This window comes from Bipolaris maydis, assembly GCF_028858645.1.
Source record: "Bipolaris maydis strain C4 unplaced genomic scaffold PSV08scaffold_2, whole genome shotgun sequence".
Taxonomy (NCBI): domain Eukaryota; kingdom Fungi; phylum Ascomycota; class Dothideomycetes; order Pleosporales; family Pleosporaceae; genus Bipolaris; species Bipolaris maydis.
The window spans coordinates 2,747,902-2,768,313 of record NW_027093858.1 but is presented as its reverse complement, the minus strand read 5'-3'; the positions used below and the strand labels follow the sequence as shown (position 1 = coordinate 2,768,313).

Below are 20,412 nucleotides of genomic sequence, written 5' to 3'. Positions count from 1 at the left end.
TTTTCCATGCTTTATGGCTTTTGCTTGTAGAGTACACATTCACTTAGCTGTTTTCACACACACACACACACACACAAGCAGGCAATCTCAAGACCCATCATTTTTGATAATCGACATAAGTTGGCATTCTTATCATGAATATCTCTTCGTCTCCATCGTCTCCAACGTTAAATACAAAGTTATACTGTATGTTGTGTCCTCTTGCGAGTCATCTCTGGTGATCTAAATATAAACGAAGAAAAGAAAATGAAAATGAAGAGAAAAGTATAGAAAAATAAAGAAGGAAACGGGTACAAAGTACTATTACATATGTTCCGCCTTCCTCTTACACCGGACGTCAAACATCTGTCCTAGACTCCTGCGGGAAACAAAAAAAACACAGAAAACACCTGATGTAAATGGTTATTCCTTTTCGGTCGGTACAAGAGAAGCAAGATGCTGTAAACTCCCCTCGCCAATTAACGCCTTTGTCCCAGTTTCGTAGAGGAATGATTCTTGTCTTCTTTGTCAGTGTGTCATCGTTATCGTCTCAGTCTCATCAATGAGAACTAAGCAATTCTCTTCTTGAGTCCTCCAAACAGTCCCTTGAGACCACTCGACTCTTCCTTCTTTCTTCTATCACGGCGCTCGTTCTCGCCTCTCTTTACACGTGGGCGGTCATCTCCGCGGTCCCGAGTTCGTGGCCGGTCAGCCTCGGGGCGACGACCAGAAGGTCGCTCCTTCTCAGTGACGGAGATGCGGCGTGCCTTGGGACGTTCCTCCGGCTTGGACATGCGCCGACTGCGTCGACGTTCGCGTCGTTCCTCATCCGAGTAAGAGGCTACACCAACCACTGCGGCTGCGTCCTCAATGATAGGTGATTCCGCATCATCGATTGCCTCATCGTCGACATCGTATTCAAAAGGTTTAGGCGGGGGCGGGGGAAGGTCATCGATTGGCGATGCAAAAGTAACTCCAAACTCCCTACCACCAGACATTTCATGTTCTGGACGGCGCATGTAACGCCGCTCTTCTTTCCACCTGTAGTATTCGGCCTCTTCTTCAGGTGATCCGAATTGACGGCGCTGGTGTGAATAACGTCGATTACGATGTACGCGTTCGCCTCGGTCTCGGCTCTCATTGTTGGATGAGATATCCCTGCTTGGAGAACTCTCCGGTTCGAATTCTCTCCTTGGAGCTTTGATGGGACCGTCTAGTGTGTTTGCGCGCGCGCGGGTTGACCGGGTGGGTTTTAGCACAGGTGGAGCAGCTTCCGTCTTCGAACGACCAAAAATGCCGCCAAAAATACCGCCACGCTTTCCGCCCGGCGGAGTGTCTCGGATGCTCAGTCGTCTTCGTGGTGCACTACGTGGCGTCTCGTCAACGACGGGCGGTAGAGGAGGGGGTGGCAGTGGCTCGTCATAGTCCTCTGCAGCACGTCGAGCAGTATCGCGAGGTGGCTCGATGAGATCCTCTTGAAGCGCCGCTGCTAGTTTAGCTGCCTCCCGCTCCGCCCTCTTTTGTCGTCGAATTCTCTTGGCCTCTTCCTCATCACGTGCAGCCTGTTCCAATTTCTCCAGCTCCAAACGCTTCGCTTCTTTCTCAGCCTCATGCCGCTGTCGCCTTTTTTCGTGTCGAATTCGTCGTTCCTCATCTTCAATAGCCTGTCTCTTCTCTTCCTTAAGCCTTCGGCGTTCCTCCTGGGCTCTGTTGTATTCCTCCTCTGCTCGCTTTGCTGCACGGCGTCGTTCACGATGTTCCAGTTTTCTAGCTTCTTCTTCAGCTTTGAGCCGAGCAGCATCCGCAGCAGCAAGTCGCTCTTTTTCAGCCCTCCGAGCTTCACGTCGCCTTAGTTTCTCTGCTTCATCTTCCTTCTCCTCAACGGGGCGACGCTTAGGGTGTCTCTCGTCGCTCCTACTATCGCGGCGGTGGGGCCGATACTCCGGATAGGCTTTCTCTCTATCGCTACTGCTGCCGGTTTTCTCAGCCTCACGTAATCTTTCTCTTCTCCGTTCAGCTTCGCGTTCGTTCATGCTGTCGCGACGCTTCGTCTTTGGCATGCTGGAAGGGTCTGGTACAGCCATGATCGGGCGCTCCCTGTAACTAGCATCACTGTCACGCCTACGACTCGAGTAATGGTAGCCGTCACGATGAGCATGCGAGTGCCTCCGACGGGTCTTCTCACGGACAGGAGGCTCCCCTGAAAGGTCATCGTCAATTGCGATGTCGCGCTCTCTGTGCTCATCGACGGGAATAGGTGGAGGTGGTCGAGTTGGACTTTGTCTGAAGTCGAAGGACCTGTCTACAGGGGCAACATCCTCCTTGGTTCCTCTATTGGCTGACCCCCCTACCAATGCTACCCCCCCTAGCAATGCTGCCCCCCCTGCCAATACCGCCGTGCCAATATGTGATTCAGGCTCTGGTTCGGACTCTGCGGGCGGCTCGGGTGCTGGCTCCACCGGAGGTTCAGGCTCAGGCTCCACTGGTGGTTCTGGTTCTGGTTCCATTGGTGGCTCTAGTACAACCTCCACTGGAGGTTCAGGTTCAGGTTCTACTGGGGGCTCAGGCTCGGGATCCACTGGTGGTTCTGGCTCAGGATCCGCTGGTGGCTCTGATGCGGGCTCCGCTGGCGGTTCAGGTGCGGGTTCCACAGGTGGCTCAGGCTCAGGCTCCACAGGTGGCTCGGGTTCTGGCTCTGTTGGTGGCTCAGGCGCAGGGTCTGGCTCATCCTCTGGTGCTGGCACAGGGTCTGGCTCAGCTGCTGACACCGCTTCTAGTACTGGTTCTGGCTCTGGCTCTGGCTCTAGCTCTGCTTCTGGTTCAACAGGCGCGGGTTCCTCAGCTTCTGGCTCGGGTGCCGGTGCAGCTTCTGGCTCCTCTGATGGAACAGGGTCCTCTGCAAGTACAGACTCGGTTGCAGCCTCTGACTGTGATTCTTCTTCCTCTCCCTCGGACACTGGGAGAGACTCTTCTTCAGGCTCAGCTTTTGCTGGAATTGCGACTGGTTCAGCGATTGGTTCAGCTACTGATTCAGCTACTGATTCAGCGATTGACTCAGCAACTGGCTCAGCAACTGGCTCAGCAACTGGCTCAGCAACTGGCTCAGCGACCGACTCATCAACTGGCTCATCAACTGGCTCAGCAACTGGCTCAGCGACCGACTCATCAACTGGCTCATCGATTGGCTCATCGACTGGCTCATCGACTGGCTCAGCGACCGACTCATCAGCTGGCTCAGCGACCGACTCAACGACTGATTCAGCAACTGATTCGGCGATTGGTTCAGCATCTGGCTCTGGAGCAGCATCTTCAGCAGGAGGTGCTTGTTCCTCAGCAACACTCTCTTCTACGACTGACTCAACCAGATCAGACAGTACCTCCGAAGGTTGGTCTTCCGCCGCGGCAGCATCTTCCGTGGTTGGGCTGTCGTCTGCGGGCGCTTCCTCTACTTCTCCATCCTCTTCTACCGACACTTCACTCTCTCCCGATGCAATATCTGACCCGTCCGAAGGCGGCTCTGCTGTGCCGATTTCAGTTGGTGGTACAGGCTCCACATCTGGTGCAGCAGCCGGGGCTGGATCAGCATCTTCGCTCTCCACAAAGCTATCCTCGGCCAGGCTATCCTCCACTTGCTCCTGGAGAACCTCCTTGTCAGCATCAGGAGTTGTATCCTCTGCCGGAGCCTCTTCAGGAACTGGTGCAGGAGTGTTGGGTTCCTGAGCCTCTTCCAGCTCTGCAACACTTGTAGAGCTTACTTCCGGGCCAGATGCTTGAGATTCTGCGTCCGCAGCCGGCTCGATCAATTGGACCTCCGCTTCAGATGCAGCCGGCTCGATCAACTGGACGTCCGCTTCGGATGCAGCGGTATCAGCTTCTGGCTCTGCATCTACAGCTGAGGTAGTTTCGTCTTCGGGCGCTTCAGTCGCAGCCTCCGGTTGCTCCTCGGCTTCGTCAGCTTCAGCCTCACTTCCAGACTCACTCGCTGCAGAGGAGCCATCCCAGTCGTCGTCTTCGGCGTCTTCAGCATCTTCTTCAGCATCTTCTTCAGCATCATCTTCGGCGTCATCTTCCGTTGGCTCAGGCACATCTTTCGGCTCAGGCACGCCTTGTGGTTCGGGTACTGTTGCATCCGCAGCGGGCTCTTCTGTAGCAGGCTCTTCCTCGTCGCCTTCGGAGCCCTCTGAAGATACAATGGAGTCTCCTTCAGCAGGACCATCCGCAGCGCTCTTGGAAACACTTTCTGAGCCAGCTTCAGAACCTTGCGGATTGGAGTCCTCAGTTGGCAAAGGCTCTGGGGGTGGCTCACAAGTCGAACCGTCTTCTTCGATTCCAGATTGGCTCACGTCTTCCACGATTCCAGATTCGCCTTCTTCGGGTTCGGCTGTTGCTGATACCTCGGAGCCTGAACCTTCGGGACCATCGTCGACGTTATCCTTGGCTTGGTCCTCTAATGGTGCATCGGACTTGTCAGCCGTTACAGGAGCCTTTTGCTCCAGGGCGGCATCTTTGACATTGTCGTTCACGTCCTGTACAGGTTCAGAGCTGGGCGTGTCGTCATCATCAACCTGCGAGACATCATCGGCAGGGGCAGATGAAACTTCAGAGCCAGACCAATCGTCATCTTCAGACTCAGGTTCGCTTCCCGAGTCGGACTCTGGCTCTTCTGCTATCTTCTCTTGGTGTGCTGGGACTGCTGGGACTGCGTTGGCCTTCATGTCCACTTCGGGGGGATCAGACACCTCTAGAGAAACTTGGCTAGTAGCAATCTGTTACTCATGAGCATGGACTCGCGAAGGTGCGTATACTGGAGAGCATAGGAGGGTGAGATGATGTTTGATGTTTTATTTTTACTTACCGCTTCGGATACCTCAGTGGCTGGTAAATCTGGAGCAGGGCTAGTTTCGCTTTCTGCTACTCCTGAATCTGCTGCTACAACATCTTGGTTGGCGTGTTGCGGAGAGGAGTCAGCAACGTGTGGCTCGTCAGGAGAGTCGTCAGGGAGGTCGTCTTGGATAGCGTGTTGATCACTTTGTGCTTGTACGCCAGCCTCTTCTGAGGCCGAATTTGGGCTCACTTCACTAGTAGCGTGAGCCGGGGTGATTGCGCATGACTCGTCCGGTGTGTCGTTGACTGTGGGTAGATTGGCCGCGGTGTCGACTGTGGCGAGTCAGTGAGCGTGTTGGCGAGGGCGTCTTGCGTGCAGCAAAACGGTTGCCAGCAGCGGTGGTTGGAGAGGGAAAGACGATGGGTAAAAAAGAAGACGATGGACAGGCTTGTCGAGCGACGGGGATGTCGGGAGGCAAAGAACAGCCGGGCTGGCTAGCGCAAAGCAAAACGACGCATGGTGACTGTCGGCGAATGGCGCGTATGCATCGCAGCCCGACTGTCGATGGACGGGGTTTGGGCACGTGACGATAAGCCAGACGGCATGGCATGGACAGAATGTGTGTTGGCAGTGTGGACCAAGCAAAAATTCTGGGGCGGCCAATGGCAGCTTCCCACATACAGCGCGCTAGCCCGATGCGCTGCATGCACCGCGCTATCGCAGAGCCGTGCAGAGCGGACACCAGCGGCGACAAGCAACAGGAGGTACATGCACACGACACAAAAGATGTGAAAAGCAAACAGAGGGCGTTCACGTACCTATCGTCTCCCTCAACCTCGCCTCTCCCACGTCATCGGGCCTCCCCGACTCCACGCCCGCTTCGCTGGCCTCGCGAGGCATATTGCTTTGTGCCCATGTTCCCTCACCGACACCAGGGTCCAGAACAGGTGTAACCTCTAGTGCGCCCACAGCATCACCGCCCGGACTGCATTCTGGTGTTGCTTCTGCCTCGACGCCTTTGCCATCGCCCTGCTCGCCCATGGCCCTCTTGCCTTCTGCCTCCGCCACACCAGCCTCTGCCGATTCGGCTTCAGCATCAACAACATCCGTGACATAGGCTTGGTGTGTGCTCGTCGACCCTTCTTGTGCCATGACCTCTGTCTCTGCCACTGTCTTGTCTACAACCGCCACTTCTTTGCCAGCAATAGACTCTGTCACCTCGCCCGTGCAACCCGTGCTGTCTTCCTCGAATGCAACCACCTCCACACTCCCCGCCGGCTGCTGTGATTCTAAATTATCCCTGTCTTCACCCTTCGGCTCGATCGAGCTCCTCCCAGTACTCGGACCATCGCCATCGTGATGTTCAGATGCATCCGTCTCGATCGCATCACATTGTGACGAGTCGTCATCCTGTTCCCAGTCGGACATTTCTTGCTCAGAGTCCTCATCATCTGAATCGCCATCGGCAATCCAGTCACCGCCATCTCCATCAGCAATCCAGTCATCCACAGATGCATCATCGTCGTCTGAACTTTCCTCAACAGGTATAGAGTCATCATCTTCTTCTTCTTCTGCTGCTGCTGCTGCAGCTATGGTATCGTGGGCGTCAGCGTCGTCGCTTGTATCTTCGACGGTCGGGGCATCATCAGGCGAGGACGTATCGACAATGTCTTGAGGAGCGCGAGATTCGGAAAGTTGAGATTCAGCTACTATATATCAACATCTGGACAAGATGTGCATTCTATTTGGTGACGCAATTTTCCGCAAAGTGTAGGACGCATGCTTACCTACTGCATCCGTGCTCGCCTCTCCAGACCGCAACTTCACTTCCGCTTCATTTTCCTCGCTTGACCACTGGGCTACAGGTGCAGCTTCACTTCCGCTTTCTACCTTAGCATCCGCGACACTCGTCTTTTCTTCTTCTGTCGTGGCGGAAGCTTCGGTGGCAGGGATTTCCTTGGCTTCTTCAATAGTCCAAGCCTCTTCAGTAATGGGGGAGGCTTCTTTGGCGGGTGCTTCCTCAATCACAGTTGAAGGACCTCTCTCCTCTACTGCCGAAGCCTCTTTAGTAGCGAGAGCTTCCTCAATGACAGGAGCTTCCTCAGGGATAGCAGCCTTTTCGGTAGCAGGAACATCTTCCGTAACCGAAATGTCCTCAGTAGAACAAACTTCTTCAGTTGCGGGGTCCTCCTCAGGAAATTCCCCAGGCATAGGAGTCTCTTTAATGGCTGGACTACCCTCCGTAGCTAAGGTTTCTTCTGCAGGAGGAACTTCTTCAGTAGTAGGAGTGTCCTCGGCTGGAGTCTCCTGAACAACAGGGGCTTCAGTAGTTGGCGCATCTTCCGTAGCATGCGCTTCTTCAACAGCAGGAGTCTCTTCAGTGGCAGGGACTTCTGCAACTGGAGCTTCATCGATGGGAACCTCTTCAGCGGCTGGAGTCTTCTCAGTAATAGGAGTTTCTTCGTCATCAGAGACATCTTCAACAGTGGCAACCTTTGCAGTAACAGGGGTTTCTTTGGTGGTTGAAATTTCCTCAGGGATAGGAACTTCTTCAATGACGGGGGTTTCTTCAGTAGCGGTGTCTTCTTTGGTGGCTACAACTTCGGTAGCTGAAGTATCTTCAGTAACGGGAGCTACTTCAGCTGCTGGAACCTCATCCATAGGAACTTCTTCAATGATAGGTGCTTCTTTAGCAACAGAGGCCTCTTCAGTGGCTGGGGTCTCCTCAATAACGGAGGCTTCTTCGATAACGGGAGCTTCAACAGAAGGTGGTTCAACAGCGAAAACTTCTTCAACAAGAGCTTCTTTGGCAGCTGGGGCTTCTTCAATAGCAGGTGTCTCTTCGACAAGAGCTTCCTCAGCAGCAGGAGCTACTTCAACAGGGGCCTCTTCAGTGGCTGGGGTCTCCTCAGTAGTAGGGGCTTCGGCAGCTGGAACTGTCTCGACAGCGGTGACTTCGGCGGCAGGAACTGTCTCGACAGAGGGGACTTCCTCGACAGCGGGGACCTCTTCAGCGGCTGGAGTCTCCTCAGCAGGAGGTGCTTCAACTGCGGGGGCCTCCTCGACAGCTGGGGCCTCTTCAGCAGCTAGAATCTCCTCGCTAGCAGTAGCTTCAACAGTGGGAGCTTCGTCAGTAGCAGCAGCAGCAGCAGCAGAAGGTTCCTTGGTGGCAGGAGCGTCATCAGCGGGGGCTTCAGCAGCGGGGGCTTCAGCAGCGGGGGCTTCAGCGGGGGCTTCAGCAGCGGGGGCTTCAGCGGGGGCTTCAGCAGCGGGAGCTTCGTCGACAGGGGGTGCCTTTTCGACAGGAGTTTCTTCGGCAGCTGAGACTACTTCAACGGGATACTCTTCAGTGACGGGAGTCTCCTCGGTAGCAGGTACTTCGGCAACAGTAGCTCCTTCGACAACGGGCGCCCCTTCAATAGCAGCTACTTCATCCGTAACAGTAACCTCTTCGACAACTGGAGCTTCATCAGTGGCTGAGGCGTCCTTGACAGCATTAGCAGCGGCAGCAGTAGTGACAGCGGCAGCGGCAGCAGTAACAGCAGCGGCGGCGGCAGTAGCAGCAGTAGCAGCAGTAGCAGCAGCGGCGGCGGCGGCAGTAGCAGCAGCCGCAATAGCAGCATTAGCAGCAGCCGCTTCGGCCGAGGCATCTTGGACAGAAACCCCTTCGACGACGGGGGCTGCTTCAGCAGGAGCCTCTTTAGTAGCTAGAGCCTCCTCAGTGGCAGGGACTACTTCGACAGCTGAAGTCTCTTCAATGGCGGGAGCGTCTTCTGGAAGGGCTTCACTCGCAGGATTTTCTTCACTTGAAGGTGTCTCTTCAGCGGCAGGTGCCTCTTCTATCACAGTCGGAGGGGCTGTTTCCTCTTCTGCAGGTGCCTCGACGGCAGCGGCGGTTTCTTCAGTAGCAGGAACCTCCTCAGTCACGGGAGTCTCATCAACAGCAGGCGCCTCTTCTGGAGCTGGTGCCTCGGAAGAGGAAGCAGCATCCGCTGGGACAATTGGTGGTTCTTCTACAGCTGGTGTCGGTTCCTCTGCAGGTGTCTCTTCAACAGTGGCAGCAGGAGTGTCTTCAACAGCCGGCGCTTCTTCGTTGGCAGACGTCGCGTCAGTGGTAGAGCTCTCTTCAACCGCAGGAGGCGCATCCTCTGATGAAGGCTCACCTTCAGTGACAGTCTTTTCTTCAATAACAGGTTGTTCTTCAGCGGCAGCGGCCTCTTCAGGGGCTGCTAGTGTTACGTCTGCCTCATCACCAGCGGTAGCGTCCCCAGCGGGCTTTGCCTCTTCGGCCTCGGCCTCTTGTGGTTCAGATGGTACCTCGACAGCGATCTCAGCTTCAGGCTCAGTAGCAGCAGTCTCGACCGCAGGAGTTTGGTCTGGCTCTGCGACTGGGGCTGGCTCTGCAGCTGGTTCTGGGGCTGGCTCTGCGACTGGCTCTGGGGCTGGCTCTGCAGCTGGTTCTGGGGCTGGCTCTGCTGCTGCGGGCTCTTCCACTAGCTCCGGTGCTGGCTCGAGCACCGGTTCCGGTGTTGGTTCCGGCGCTGGCTCCGGTGCCGGCTCAGAAGCGGGCTCATTAGCTACCTGATCTTCTTCACTGGTCGATTCATTGACTTCTGTTGATGGTTCTGGCACCTGATTTTCGTCCTGATCAGCAGCTTCAACCGTTGACCCGGCTAGTGATGGAACAACTTCAGCGACGACAAACTCGACCGACACTAGTTCTGGGGCTTCAGGAAGAGGCGCAGAACCGCTAGCATCAGAGGCAGCAGCAACGGGTTCGTCCGGTTGTGGTGGCTCCTCAGGTGAGGATTCTTGAGCTTCTGCAGGAGGTGCTGCCGGTGCTGGTTCGTTTTCGATGACAGGCTCTTCTGCGGCGGGCGGTGTTGCTACAGGAGCAGGGGCTTCTTCTATCGGTTGAGGAGGTGGTGGAGGAGGTAGTGGTACTGGGACAGGTTCGCTGACAATCGATCGCGCGACATCTGCCGCTGTCTCCTCGACAATGACGCTCTCAGAAATAACAGATGAAGGAGCAGATGGTACATAGCTTGTCCCAGCATCACTCGAAGGCGGACTAGGATCATTGCCTCTCTTGCTTCTGGATCTCTCTTCCTTGCTGGGCTTAAGCTTCTCGGAAGACGAGGACGAGAAGAGCGAGCTCCTTCTCCGTCTTCTAATAAAGCCTTCTGGAGAAATGATTTTCCTCTTTTCCTCTTTTGGAGGGGGTGCAGAAGGAGTCGTCGATGATTTCTTCAAACGAACGAATGCGGTAGCTTTAACTCTAGTAAACCCAATTGGCTTCTTCTTCTTACCATCTTCTGCGGCGTCTGGGTCTTTTGTGTCAGAGGTAAAATGAACAAACTTGGTTGTTGGGGATTTGGGGGGCTCTTGAGCGGCCTGCTCGGACTCACCACTCTTCTCACTCCCTACAACTGATGCCGGAGGTGATGGGACCACGGGTGCTGGTGCTGGTGGAGGACTTGCATATTGCACGGGGGGTGCGGGTGCTGGTGGAGGACTTGCATATTGCACGGGGGGTGCTGGTGCAGGCGCTGGCGCTGGTGGGCTTCGTTGAACTGGGACAGGGGCAATAGCTATTGGTGCTGGTGGAGGTGGCGGTGGTCCTGGAGGTTCATCTTTGACACATTTAGCTACAATCTTTCCTGTCACATCATCACTCTCACTACCTTGAAGAACAGGTGCCTGGGCTGATATATTTTCAGGGGCAGTCCCCTCGGTGTTTGCCTGTATAGTAGCATTCGATGCCGCTGGAGGTTGTTCCAGTGGCGTAGCTGGGGAATCTCCTACATCAATAGTTGTCAATTGATTCTGCTGATCATTGTTATTCTTGTTGTCCTCACCTGCCCCTTGGCTACCAATCGAATAAGACAATGTAGGGGGTGGTGGCACTACACGGCGAAGAAGTATCGGCGGTGGTGGTGCACTTTGTGCGGCATAATAGCTGTGCGGCTGCGGTATGTTTGCTGTGGCGTAATAGCCCTGTGGTTGTGGTGGTGGACTTGGGGTGCCATAAATGTTCTGCACAGTGTTTGGTGCAGAGTTACCGTACGGGTCTTCCCATTTAGAAATGGAGACCTGCTGGAATTGACGCATGATGGGTCAGACAGACAGAGTGATTGTGGGTTTGAGGTCCGAGGATATGACAAGTGGTGCTACGTGCTAGTATATCTGACGTTTTCGTCGTTCCATTGCAGGCAATAATCAACAAAGGGATATGCAATGGGCACACACAACGTGGGGCGCAAAGATTGAATGCGGAGAGGCGAACAAGAGATGGTGTCAGTCTAGGGGAAGTGCGGGTGGTGGATGAGCTATGTGCGTGGCTTCAATGGGCCAAAGCTGCGACGGTACACCTCGACCAGGCGGAGGAGAATTGCAGGACAGCTGTCACAAGACACGATGCGAGAGGTCGCAAGAAGAAATCTCGCGCAGTGTGCGTACAATGGTTCGGCAAGCCTTGGGCGGTACTCCCGACTGCTCCCGCAGGCCTCACGGAGGGATGGCGAGCTTGGCCTGTAAGTCTCATTGGGCCACGTAGGGAATCACCGTTCGCTCAGAGAGAGAATATTGGGAGACCGGAGGGTGGGCTCGGGCATCCGCAGTGATTCCGCCATTGGCCCGATGTAGGGTTCTAGGTGCAGCATGTGTCGCGAGCGATGAAGCGCGATGTAGCGTTGGTAGTCACTCTGGAGCGGCCAGAATCACGGCCACCGGAAAGCATGGGCGCGCGGGATAACGTCAATCAACAAGGAGCACCCCGTATGTAAGCCTCGTCTGCCGACGAACCAAAACGGATGCCGATGCAGGGGGCGGCGTGGAGAGAGCTGGCGACAATAGCAAAAAATGAGAGGGTATGGGTAGATGAGGTTGAGTGACGTGGCGAGGGGCCGGGGAGCAGGGAGTGCGCCACTAGGCCGTCGATTAGGTCGAGCCGACCCGACCGTCTCTGACTTCCATGGCCTTCTCTGCGACGTGGGACACTGAGAGGAGGAAGACGACCATGTGACCCACCCCCGAAGCCCCTGGCCGTGTACTCTACGTACTGCTGTGTACTTACAGCGAAGCAGTTGAACTGCAGTCGACTGGGCATCTTTGCGTGCCCATTGACGCCGCCCAAGCTCCAGCCGTCTCGATCGTGATGCAATGGCCAGTCTCCTCTAGACCCCTCTAATCTACTGCCGTGAGCAGTATTGACATGCATGGCGTCATCGGTTGCGCGATTATCCAGCGGCTATCGAGCCTGCAGTTGCAAAATGAGGAGAAGATGGAGTGAGCGACGAGATGCCAATGCCGCGGGCGAATCTGATGCCTGTACGTGTTCGCAGCTCAATGCTTCGTGCGACCATGCCATGGGGATAGATTGGGAGGCGACATGTGCTGTGTAAGCAAGGGATTGTCATCTTTACAGTAGAGTACTGCATGTCGTCCAAAAGGTGGGGGGGCAGATATGAACATGAACAGCCGTCACGTGATGTCCTTATCTGTCGACATGCGCCAAGTGTGCTAGCAGTAAGCCTTAGAATTCAACATGATCAATTGGTGCAAAGATTATCAAAAAGGGAAACCGAGACGACTTTGTTTAAACTTTAATTACTATCTGCAAGCGCCTGCACTGCCCGAAAACAACATACGCACAAGTTGAGACCACGTTGCCATATTGGCCAGTAGTGATACCCTCCCTATCGTGTGGCGTAGTCATCTTCACCCTCCTACTTCTCCCCTCCCAATCTGGGCTCTTCGGTCATGTTCATCCTATTGGTCCCTCTCCCCAATTCTAGCCTCCTTTCCTTTTCCTTCTTCTCTACCAAGAATGGGATAATGCCTATTCTCTCCATCCATGCCTTGTTCATCTGCACAGCTTTCCTCCAGTGTAAGCACTTGTCTCTGCCCTCCACATGCATCTTCCTCAGCATGCATCTTAGTACAAGGTACACATCCGAGCAGGTCGAACTAGTAGTGCCAAATGTTACCCAAGTATTAATCTCTATGCTTGGGGGAGAGTCTAAAGGATGAGTGAAGGTGGTGGCATGAATGTTTTGGTTTTTACTGCCTTGTTGAAGATAGTGTTGATCATTCCATCAGCATAAGCATATTCATCATGATTTGAGTTTATTTCGGCTCGTTCTCGCAAACCGATGTTGTGAAACACATTGGCGGCTTTGGCCCATGTGGAATCAATTTCTGGAAGACTATGTAGCATCTTGGTGACGATGAATGTGAGGAGGCTTTTCGCATCTCTCCACGTGGTTGTTTTGTTTAGACTTGTCGTTTCTCTTGGTCTTGTTGCTGTTGCAGCATCCTTTGTCAAACCCTTGTGCTTTGCACTTCCTCTCCTGGAGCGGCGAGTCCGACAGCTACCCAAACTATTCCGACGCACATAATGACGTGTTCAATAAGTTTATCGAGAACTCATCGAGCTCCAAGTCTCCCAGAAGTGATCATTCAAGCTCAACCTCAGTCTTCCTTGTTGATACCATAGCTAGTATCTGGGCTAGTGGTACCTCCACTCCCATAACTCGCTCCAAATCTACGCAGGGGATGACTAGAGATAATATCCAGTCCAGCCTTCTAGTTGCTAATGTTGCAGATCCAGAGGTCGGAGTCAAATTTCAGTATTTGTGGCCTCGGAAGCGTAGAGGGGATGCTTGATAGCTCGCTATGGTCTGTTTGAAGCGGACGGAGGTTCTTTTCAGAATTGGGAGTATTTAGAATAATATATATGAATTCCCATAAATGCGTGACCGTCGCTAGATCTGTTGATGTTGATCTGTTCGACAAGGATGATGCGGTAATTCCGTGGTTATAGAGAGTAAGAGGTCTGTCCAGAGAGGTATGTACTACTGTAGGTCCTTTAGGATATAGTGGGGCGGGCAGATATAGAATACCACCAGGGCATTCTGAAAGAGATCGAACTTGAGAGATGTTAGTGTTAATTAGTGATTGATAAAATAGGAGAGATGTAGAAGCAGACCACAGTCATAATAACAAAAGAAAAGAGAAGAATGTTTTTAGGAATAGTAACTATGAGGATAGGAAAAGAATAGGAAAAGGACTAGATTAGAATTAAAGAGAACTAAAGCGATAGATCGCAGACAAAACATTACGAACTTACATATGTTGAATGACTGTAGTATACTACGTATCCTTATCTCAACCGTAACTCGTAAGTTGCTGCGTTGTCGCAACCGTAGTTCGCTATTCTATTACTTTTGCTACAACCACAGTTAACTTACCGCACCTAGCATTAAGTAGAGTTGCAAACAACTGAGATGTAACTGGAGGGTATGATACCGATATACTGCTATCAGCATTGGCTTCTTTACCACACTTACAACAAGCAAGGTAGATAATGATTAGTTCGGATAGCTCATTACTTAGTAGATTGAGGCTAAATTTAAATAGTCTTCATGCTCGTAAATCATCATTCATATCCTTACAGATACTTGCTTCATTAGGTGCCATCGCTTACAGCACCACCCAATCGACAGCTACCAACCACTTCTCCTGGCCCACATCAATCTCCCACGTGGGCGCACGCACACCAATCATGCTTCCAGTGTTGATCTTGACACCTCCCGAGCCTCTCACACTGCCCTGGCCAGCAAGGAGAATGTTTGTGCTGCTATTTTGGCTGGGAAGACCGGATGCCGCTGAAGAATTATATATGCCTGGCTCTGTTTGGCCCCTTGCGAACACAACACCACCAGCATGACATTCGAGTTCCTGTGTCTCATACTCACTCGCTCCGCCTCTGGATAGGCAACTGATCTTTACACGTACCTTGATACCGTCATCCTTGTCGCGTCCCCAAGACCCGCTGCTCCTTTCCTGCGCTGCAAATCCCGTATTCGCCGCCTCGATAACCCAGACAGAGACTGTGGACGCAAGACCGTCAGGAACGTACTTTGCATGCTTGCGGGATGGAGAGAAGATTTCCGGTGGTGGCCTGGAAGTCTTGGGAGGGGACGTCGGTGATTCAGGGAGAATGAAATGAGGACGACTTGAAGGTGCTGGGGGTTTGGCCACGACGGAGGCGATGCTTGGGAACGGTGCAGGGGTGCGGGGTGGTGCTACCTTGAAACGGTGCGTTGTTGAGGGCTCTAGTGGCTGCAAGGACGGAGAAGTGGGTGACGACCTGCGGCGCCGTTTGGTTCGTGTCGCTGGTTCAAAGAGCATTTCGTCATCCTCTTCGTTTTGCTCATATTGCTTGAGTTGGTCGGACAGCATATCCTGGTCTTGGTGGGAGGATATGACGCCAGAGGCATAGACATGTTCTTTGGCATCTTGTTGGCTTGATTGCGATGGCTCCTCTATGCTTTCCACTCGTTCGAGCTTTCTGCGTGGTCTTGGTAGCGGCGTGTGCTGTAACTGTGCACCATCATCTGGATTGGCGTCTGCTTCGCTGACCTTTGCAGTTTCCGCAACAGGGTTCTTTTGTAGCGGAGCAACGACAAAGCGCTTCGCAGGCGTCAGCCTTTTAAATGGTAACTCTGTTGATCCTGCAGGCGTAGGTGTCTTTGCAGAAGCGGATGACGGAATTGCAGCAACATTGCGCAGGCTCGAATGTGGTCTAGTCGACTTTTGCGCTGAATGCGGATTTGGAGCTAGGAATCGGTGCGGTGAGGGCGTATGTGTCGGCATCTTGACAGCGACATTGGAAAACAACAGAGCTTTGACTGCTATGATACAGGTGCGTTGCTGTTGCGTGCCGCGTTTGAAGGCGTAGTATGTGGCGAGGGCCGTACGTAGTGAGCGCAGGGAAGTCGCGAAACGCGGGGACGCGCTGTCACGGGAACAAACACGCTATGCCATTTCCGTGCCAAAGCATGTCAGTAATTACTGATGGTCTGTTTGCGCCAAAACAAAAACACGCAACGTCCGCGGCAGTGAATTGCTGAGGCCCAACACAGTGGACTGGACTGCGCGTAGAGATCGCCAAGAAATTCACATCCAAGTCGCCTTGAGATTGTTCGGTAGCAATTTCGGCGGTGCGTAATGGTATGTACACAATCGACGACATCACCCTAGACATGTGACGAATAGGCGACTCGGTAATAGCACGCATATGGCCGCCCTGTGACAGTATGTATGCATGCACCAGCCATCTCCTAGGACCGTATCTGAGGCCGCCCCGAGGAGTGGAGTGATCTCATAGTTCGATTGGCGGGCGGGAGATCAACGGTATCCCTGGATTCGACTCTGTCCCCGTAGAAACCAGCCGCACAATGGCCTCGACAATCAAGATAGCCTGGCTGAGCCGCGGCCAGACTTGAGAAGATTGCACCGCAACAAAGCGACCGAGGCCTTTTCCAGCCCGGAGAGTAGTGCCGATATGCAGATACTTGGAACGGATAACAGGGCATGGGTGGGCGTGACCTGCCGCATGCAGTGAGAAGCATGGCACGGCACAGGGTACAAGAAGGGTGAGGCGAAGGAAGCAGTGAGACGGACAAGCAGCAGGATGCGATACGAGCGAGTGCGTACCACGGCGAGGGCAGAGTGTACACACACCGGAACGGGACTGCTGGGAGCCGGGTGCAGAGGCCTGATATGCCGGGCGTTCTATATTCGCAGTCGCTGGGGGCGAAGAGGGGCGCTGATATGGTGCGACGGACAAGCGCGAACCAGCCACGGCATTTTGGGACGGCCAAAACGAGCATTTGCGATAGCGCGGCAGGGCGTTCGCAGGTCAAAACAAGGCTAACGAAGAAAGCTGATGGAGCTGCAAGGTACGCCCCCTAGTGATCTGACGGGGAAGATGACAAAGTGGGCGGTGGGCGCAGCAGGTGGCCCGGTGATTGGCGTGGAGTGCTCGGGGCTAAGCCGAAGCGGAGCTGAGAGAGGCTGGACATTCCCAGCCACAGCATGCGTAACATCGAGTAGAACAACTGCAGTTCTGCCCTACTGCCCTACTGCCCTACGCGTCGCCATTCTTGACCCACGTCCGCTGCCGCTGCACTGTCGCTCTTTTGCTTTTGCACTCGTAGCCACCCGCAGTCACTTGCAGCCCGCTCATTTTGCTCCTCCGCCCTCCATCCTACTCTGCTCTACCTGCCTGCAAGTGCAGCGCATGTCCGCTTCCGTAGTCCCACCACCACGACTACGCTGCCCAGGCGGCCTCACCACTCGTTGCTCCCCATCCCGCTCGACGCGCCTTCCTTCCTTCCCCAGCACAACATAGGCACACCAACAACGGCAACAACAACAAAAACAGCCTCACCATGGCGAGCAAGGCGGCTCACACGCCCGCTTTCGGCGGCGCCCACGCTGCCGGTATCTTTTCAGACATGACTGTCGATGGGCCGGTAATAGGCACCCTGGTAGTCATCATGGACCGCGCCAGAAATCTGCCAAACAAACGCACAATGGGAAAGCAAGACCCGTACTGTGCAGCCCGTCTAGGAAAAGAGGCAAAGAAGACCCGGACAGACAAACGCGGAGGTCAGACTCCAAAATGGTGAGTCCATGGCCCACTAGCCAAAGCCCTACTTCTGACGTATGCAGGGACCAAGAACTACGCTTCACAGTTCACGACTCTCCAGACTACAACCGCCTCAAGGTCTCGGTATTCAATGACGACAAGAAGACGGAACTGATTGGCGAGGCCTGGGCAAATCTCCAATCCGTCATCACGCCTGGCGGTGGACAGAGCGACGAGTGGCTGGGCCTCAATTGCAAAGGAAAGTATGCCGGCGAGCTCCGCATGGAAATCACCTTCTACGACACTCGCCCCAAGGCAGAGAATGCTGTCCAGGAGAAGAAGCGAACTTCGACCAGACCCGAGGGAAAGGCGACTGTTGGTGGTGCACGAGAGATGGCTCCGGTCAAGCGACGACCGCTGCCCACCGACCCAACAGGCGTAACACCATCACCCCTTCAGACACCAGAACACCGAGGACTACGGGGCATGCGTGCTGGACCTCGAGAATTAGGATCACCACGACACCAGCAACCGCTAAACGAAACGCCGCCTTCTCATCGAAGCCAGCAAGACCCACCCAGTCGTAGGCCCGTGCCGGACTCATCCCCACTGCATCATGTGTCGGCATCGAGCCAGAGCGTGTCTCAACGCCACGCCCCCCAGTCTGCGTATAGCACACTGCCCAATCCACGGTCATCTAACCAGAGGATGCCAATGCCGAGAGAAGAGAGCTTCGACATGTCATATGCAGCACCTAAACCGTACGAAGTGAAGCCTATCGACCCTCTGCCACAACATGTACGCAACCCAGGGCCAAGAAAAATGTCACAAGATGACGCTCGGTCTCCCCGTAGCTATCAACAGCAGCAACTTCCCGAGCCAGTCCACTCGCACTCGGCCCCAGCTGTCCCGACCCAGCACACCTATGAGCCCACGGCACATGAGCAGCAGATACAAGACCAGCAAAAACAAATTGAGTACTTACAACAGCAACTGCTGCAACATCAGCAGCAGCCACCACCACCACCGGCGCCGCCTGCGAGGGCCGAGCCACCACAGCAGCCTGCCCCATCTCACCTCCACGACCAGTATCAGGATCCTGCTTACCAAGTCGCACCTTTACGGAGTAGCCGCAGTCGGGAGTACGGCCAGGACCAGGCATCCCCTCAGAACCCGTACTATGGCCAGAGATTCATCGAAGCTCCTCCACCGCAGGAGGAAAGCCCTACCCACCGAAGACGTAGTGCAATGCAGCCCATGGTTGAGGACGAAGACGACATGCCGCCACCACCGCCTATGCACAACCGCAACGCAAGTACACTTCCTCATGCCCACAGGGAAAGTCGTGAAATGTATCAGGACGACGCTCCAGCGCCGCTCAATTTCACGCCACGAGCTCAAGAAGACTCTCGTCGAATCAGCTTCGATGATATGCCGCAGACGTACGAGCCTGTGGACTATGCACCCCGACAGCCTTCTGAACGAAGGTACACTCATCCCCGTGCGCAAACGCAGCCAGTAAGCCGTCCGATATCTCAGGAAATAATGGTACCCTCTCCGCTGCGACAGGAGCCCCTTCGACAAGAGCCTGTGAGGCAGGATATGCCCGCCTTGCCATCAAGTCTTATCGCTGGGCTCAATCCCGCAAGACAAGAGATTGAAGCTCCAACATATGACAGACCTCCGTCCTATGAGTCTACGCCAAGGCTTCGTCACTATTCGGAGCCTGCTGAGTATCGAGCCATCACTCAGTTTGAGACCCCTTTGCAGTCACAGGAACTGGTTCATCATTCAGCATATCACATGAACGATTACTACCCTCACGATCCCCCTGAGCAGCCTCGACAGCGGTCTCCTCCAGTGTATGATCCCACGCCACTTATCAAGCCCCGTGCCACTAGTCCGGGTGTGAGTCCACGATACTCCCCGAATCCCGTACCAGAGCGTCACTCCCCAAATCCTGATATGGATCGCTATTCTCCCCATCCTGACATGGACCGCCACTCTCCGAACCCAGTTGTGGATCGCTCTTCTAGGATGCCTGCACGTAGTATGCCGACCCGCAAGTCAGTGTCGCCTCGTCCGCCGCCTCCTGGAGAAGACTTTGGTGAACGTAGATTGTCTGGGGTAGCATTCAACCCTGACAGCTTCGACGTATACAATCCTAGGTTATCCAAGTCGCCAATTCCTTCAGATGATGAGGCCGAGCGACCAGGTAGCCGCATGGAGTACAACGACAAGGGTCAAATTGTCACCTTCAGTGGCCGCGTTGTTGATGCTTCAGACCATCTACCGGTTGACAACTGGGCTCCCGAACCTGTACCCAAGGGTACTATCAAGGAAAAGCCAGCTCGCACCCGACCGCAGCTGAACGGTAGCCGTGACCTCGAGGCTGCGATGCAGCGCGAGGAGAGATACCAACGCGACCGTGCTGAAAGGGAACGCTTACGTCACGCAGCAAGCATGAACTTTGATAACAGCACAGCACTTGTGCCTGCGAGACACGATTTCAATGACTACAATTCGCCTGTGAATGCCGGTGCACTTGTCCTCGCAAGCCAACACCCTCCACAAACCGGCTCAATGGGACGCAACAGACTGCAGAGGCGTGACCCACAGCCCCGTCCCGTCTCTTCGTACGACTCCTCTCACCAATACAACCTGCCAGACAGGCAAGTCCTCCGTGAACGCGAGAACCCAAACACCTACGGCAGCCTTGGCTACGACCGCCATGGCACCCAGCGGCACAGCATCACGGCACCCCCCATTCCCGCCAAGGTGCCTCTCGACATGGGTAGCGGCGCCTATGGCTCCCAGAACGAAGACATGGCGCTCAGTCTCGAACTTCAGAGCATCGACATCGGACCTGGTACCGGACGCAGACCACGAGGTACGGTTAGACGACAGTATGGATTTTGATGGTATACACGAGATTAGGTGATGTAAGTAGTCTTTTTTTTCTTACGTTTGTCACGTTTTTCACGTTGTTTCCTTGTTTTTACGCTTTGATTAGCGTTTGTACGATATGATAATGTATTTGATATGGAAGGGAGTGAGTGGGTGAACAAGCAACAAAGCGTAGTAGGTTGGGTGAGTTGGGTTTTTCTTTAGGTCTTTTGGATGGTCGCTCGATGTCTTTGCTGGGGAAGCTGGACATGTCGGAGTCTTT

The 20,412-nt window shown here is 54.3% G+C and overlaps 3 protein-coding genes across 3 annotated transcripts; 1 reads left to right on the top strand and 2 right to left on the bottom strand.

Moving 5' to 3' along the window:
• Positions 1–101: 101 nt before the first annotated feature.
• PSV08DRAFT_195794 (uncharacterized protein) lies at positions 102–10,915 on the bottom strand (the record flags this gene model as incomplete). Its single annotated transcript, XM_066092000.1, has 7 exons — positions 102–3,104; positions 3,150–4,745; positions 4,835–5,136; positions 5,623–5,863; positions 6,023–6,510; positions 6,592–8,010; positions 9,058–10,915. 7 exons carry the CDS (start codon positions 10,913–10,915, stop codon positions 549–551), a joined length of 8,460 nt encoding a protein of 2,819 aa, XP_065949846.1. The 3' UTR covers positions 102–548.
• Positions 10,916–13,390: 2,475 nt separating this feature from the next.
• On the bottom strand, positions 13,391–15,887 carry PSV08DRAFT_368464 (uncharacterized protein; the record flags this gene model as incomplete). The annotated part of the gene is made up of 4 exons (XM_066093140.1): positions 13,391–13,734; positions 14,155–14,210; positions 14,292–15,625; positions 15,663–15,887. 4 exons carry the CDS (start codon positions 15,885–15,887, stop codon positions 13,391–13,393), a joined length of 1,959 nt encoding a protein of 652 aa, XP_065949845.1.
• Positions 15,888–17,043: 1,156 nt separating this feature from the next.
• PSV08DRAFT_195791 (uncharacterized protein) lies at positions 17,044–20,194 on the top strand (the record flags this gene model as incomplete). Its single annotated transcript, XM_014224597.1, has 2 exons — positions 17,044–17,279; positions 17,327–20,194. 2 exons carry the CDS (start codon positions 17,044–17,046, stop codon positions 20,160–20,162), a joined length of 3,072 nt encoding a protein of 1,023 aa, XP_014080072.1. The 3' UTR covers positions 20,163–20,194.
• Between the last annotated feature and the right edge of the window lie 218 nt (positions 20,195–20,412).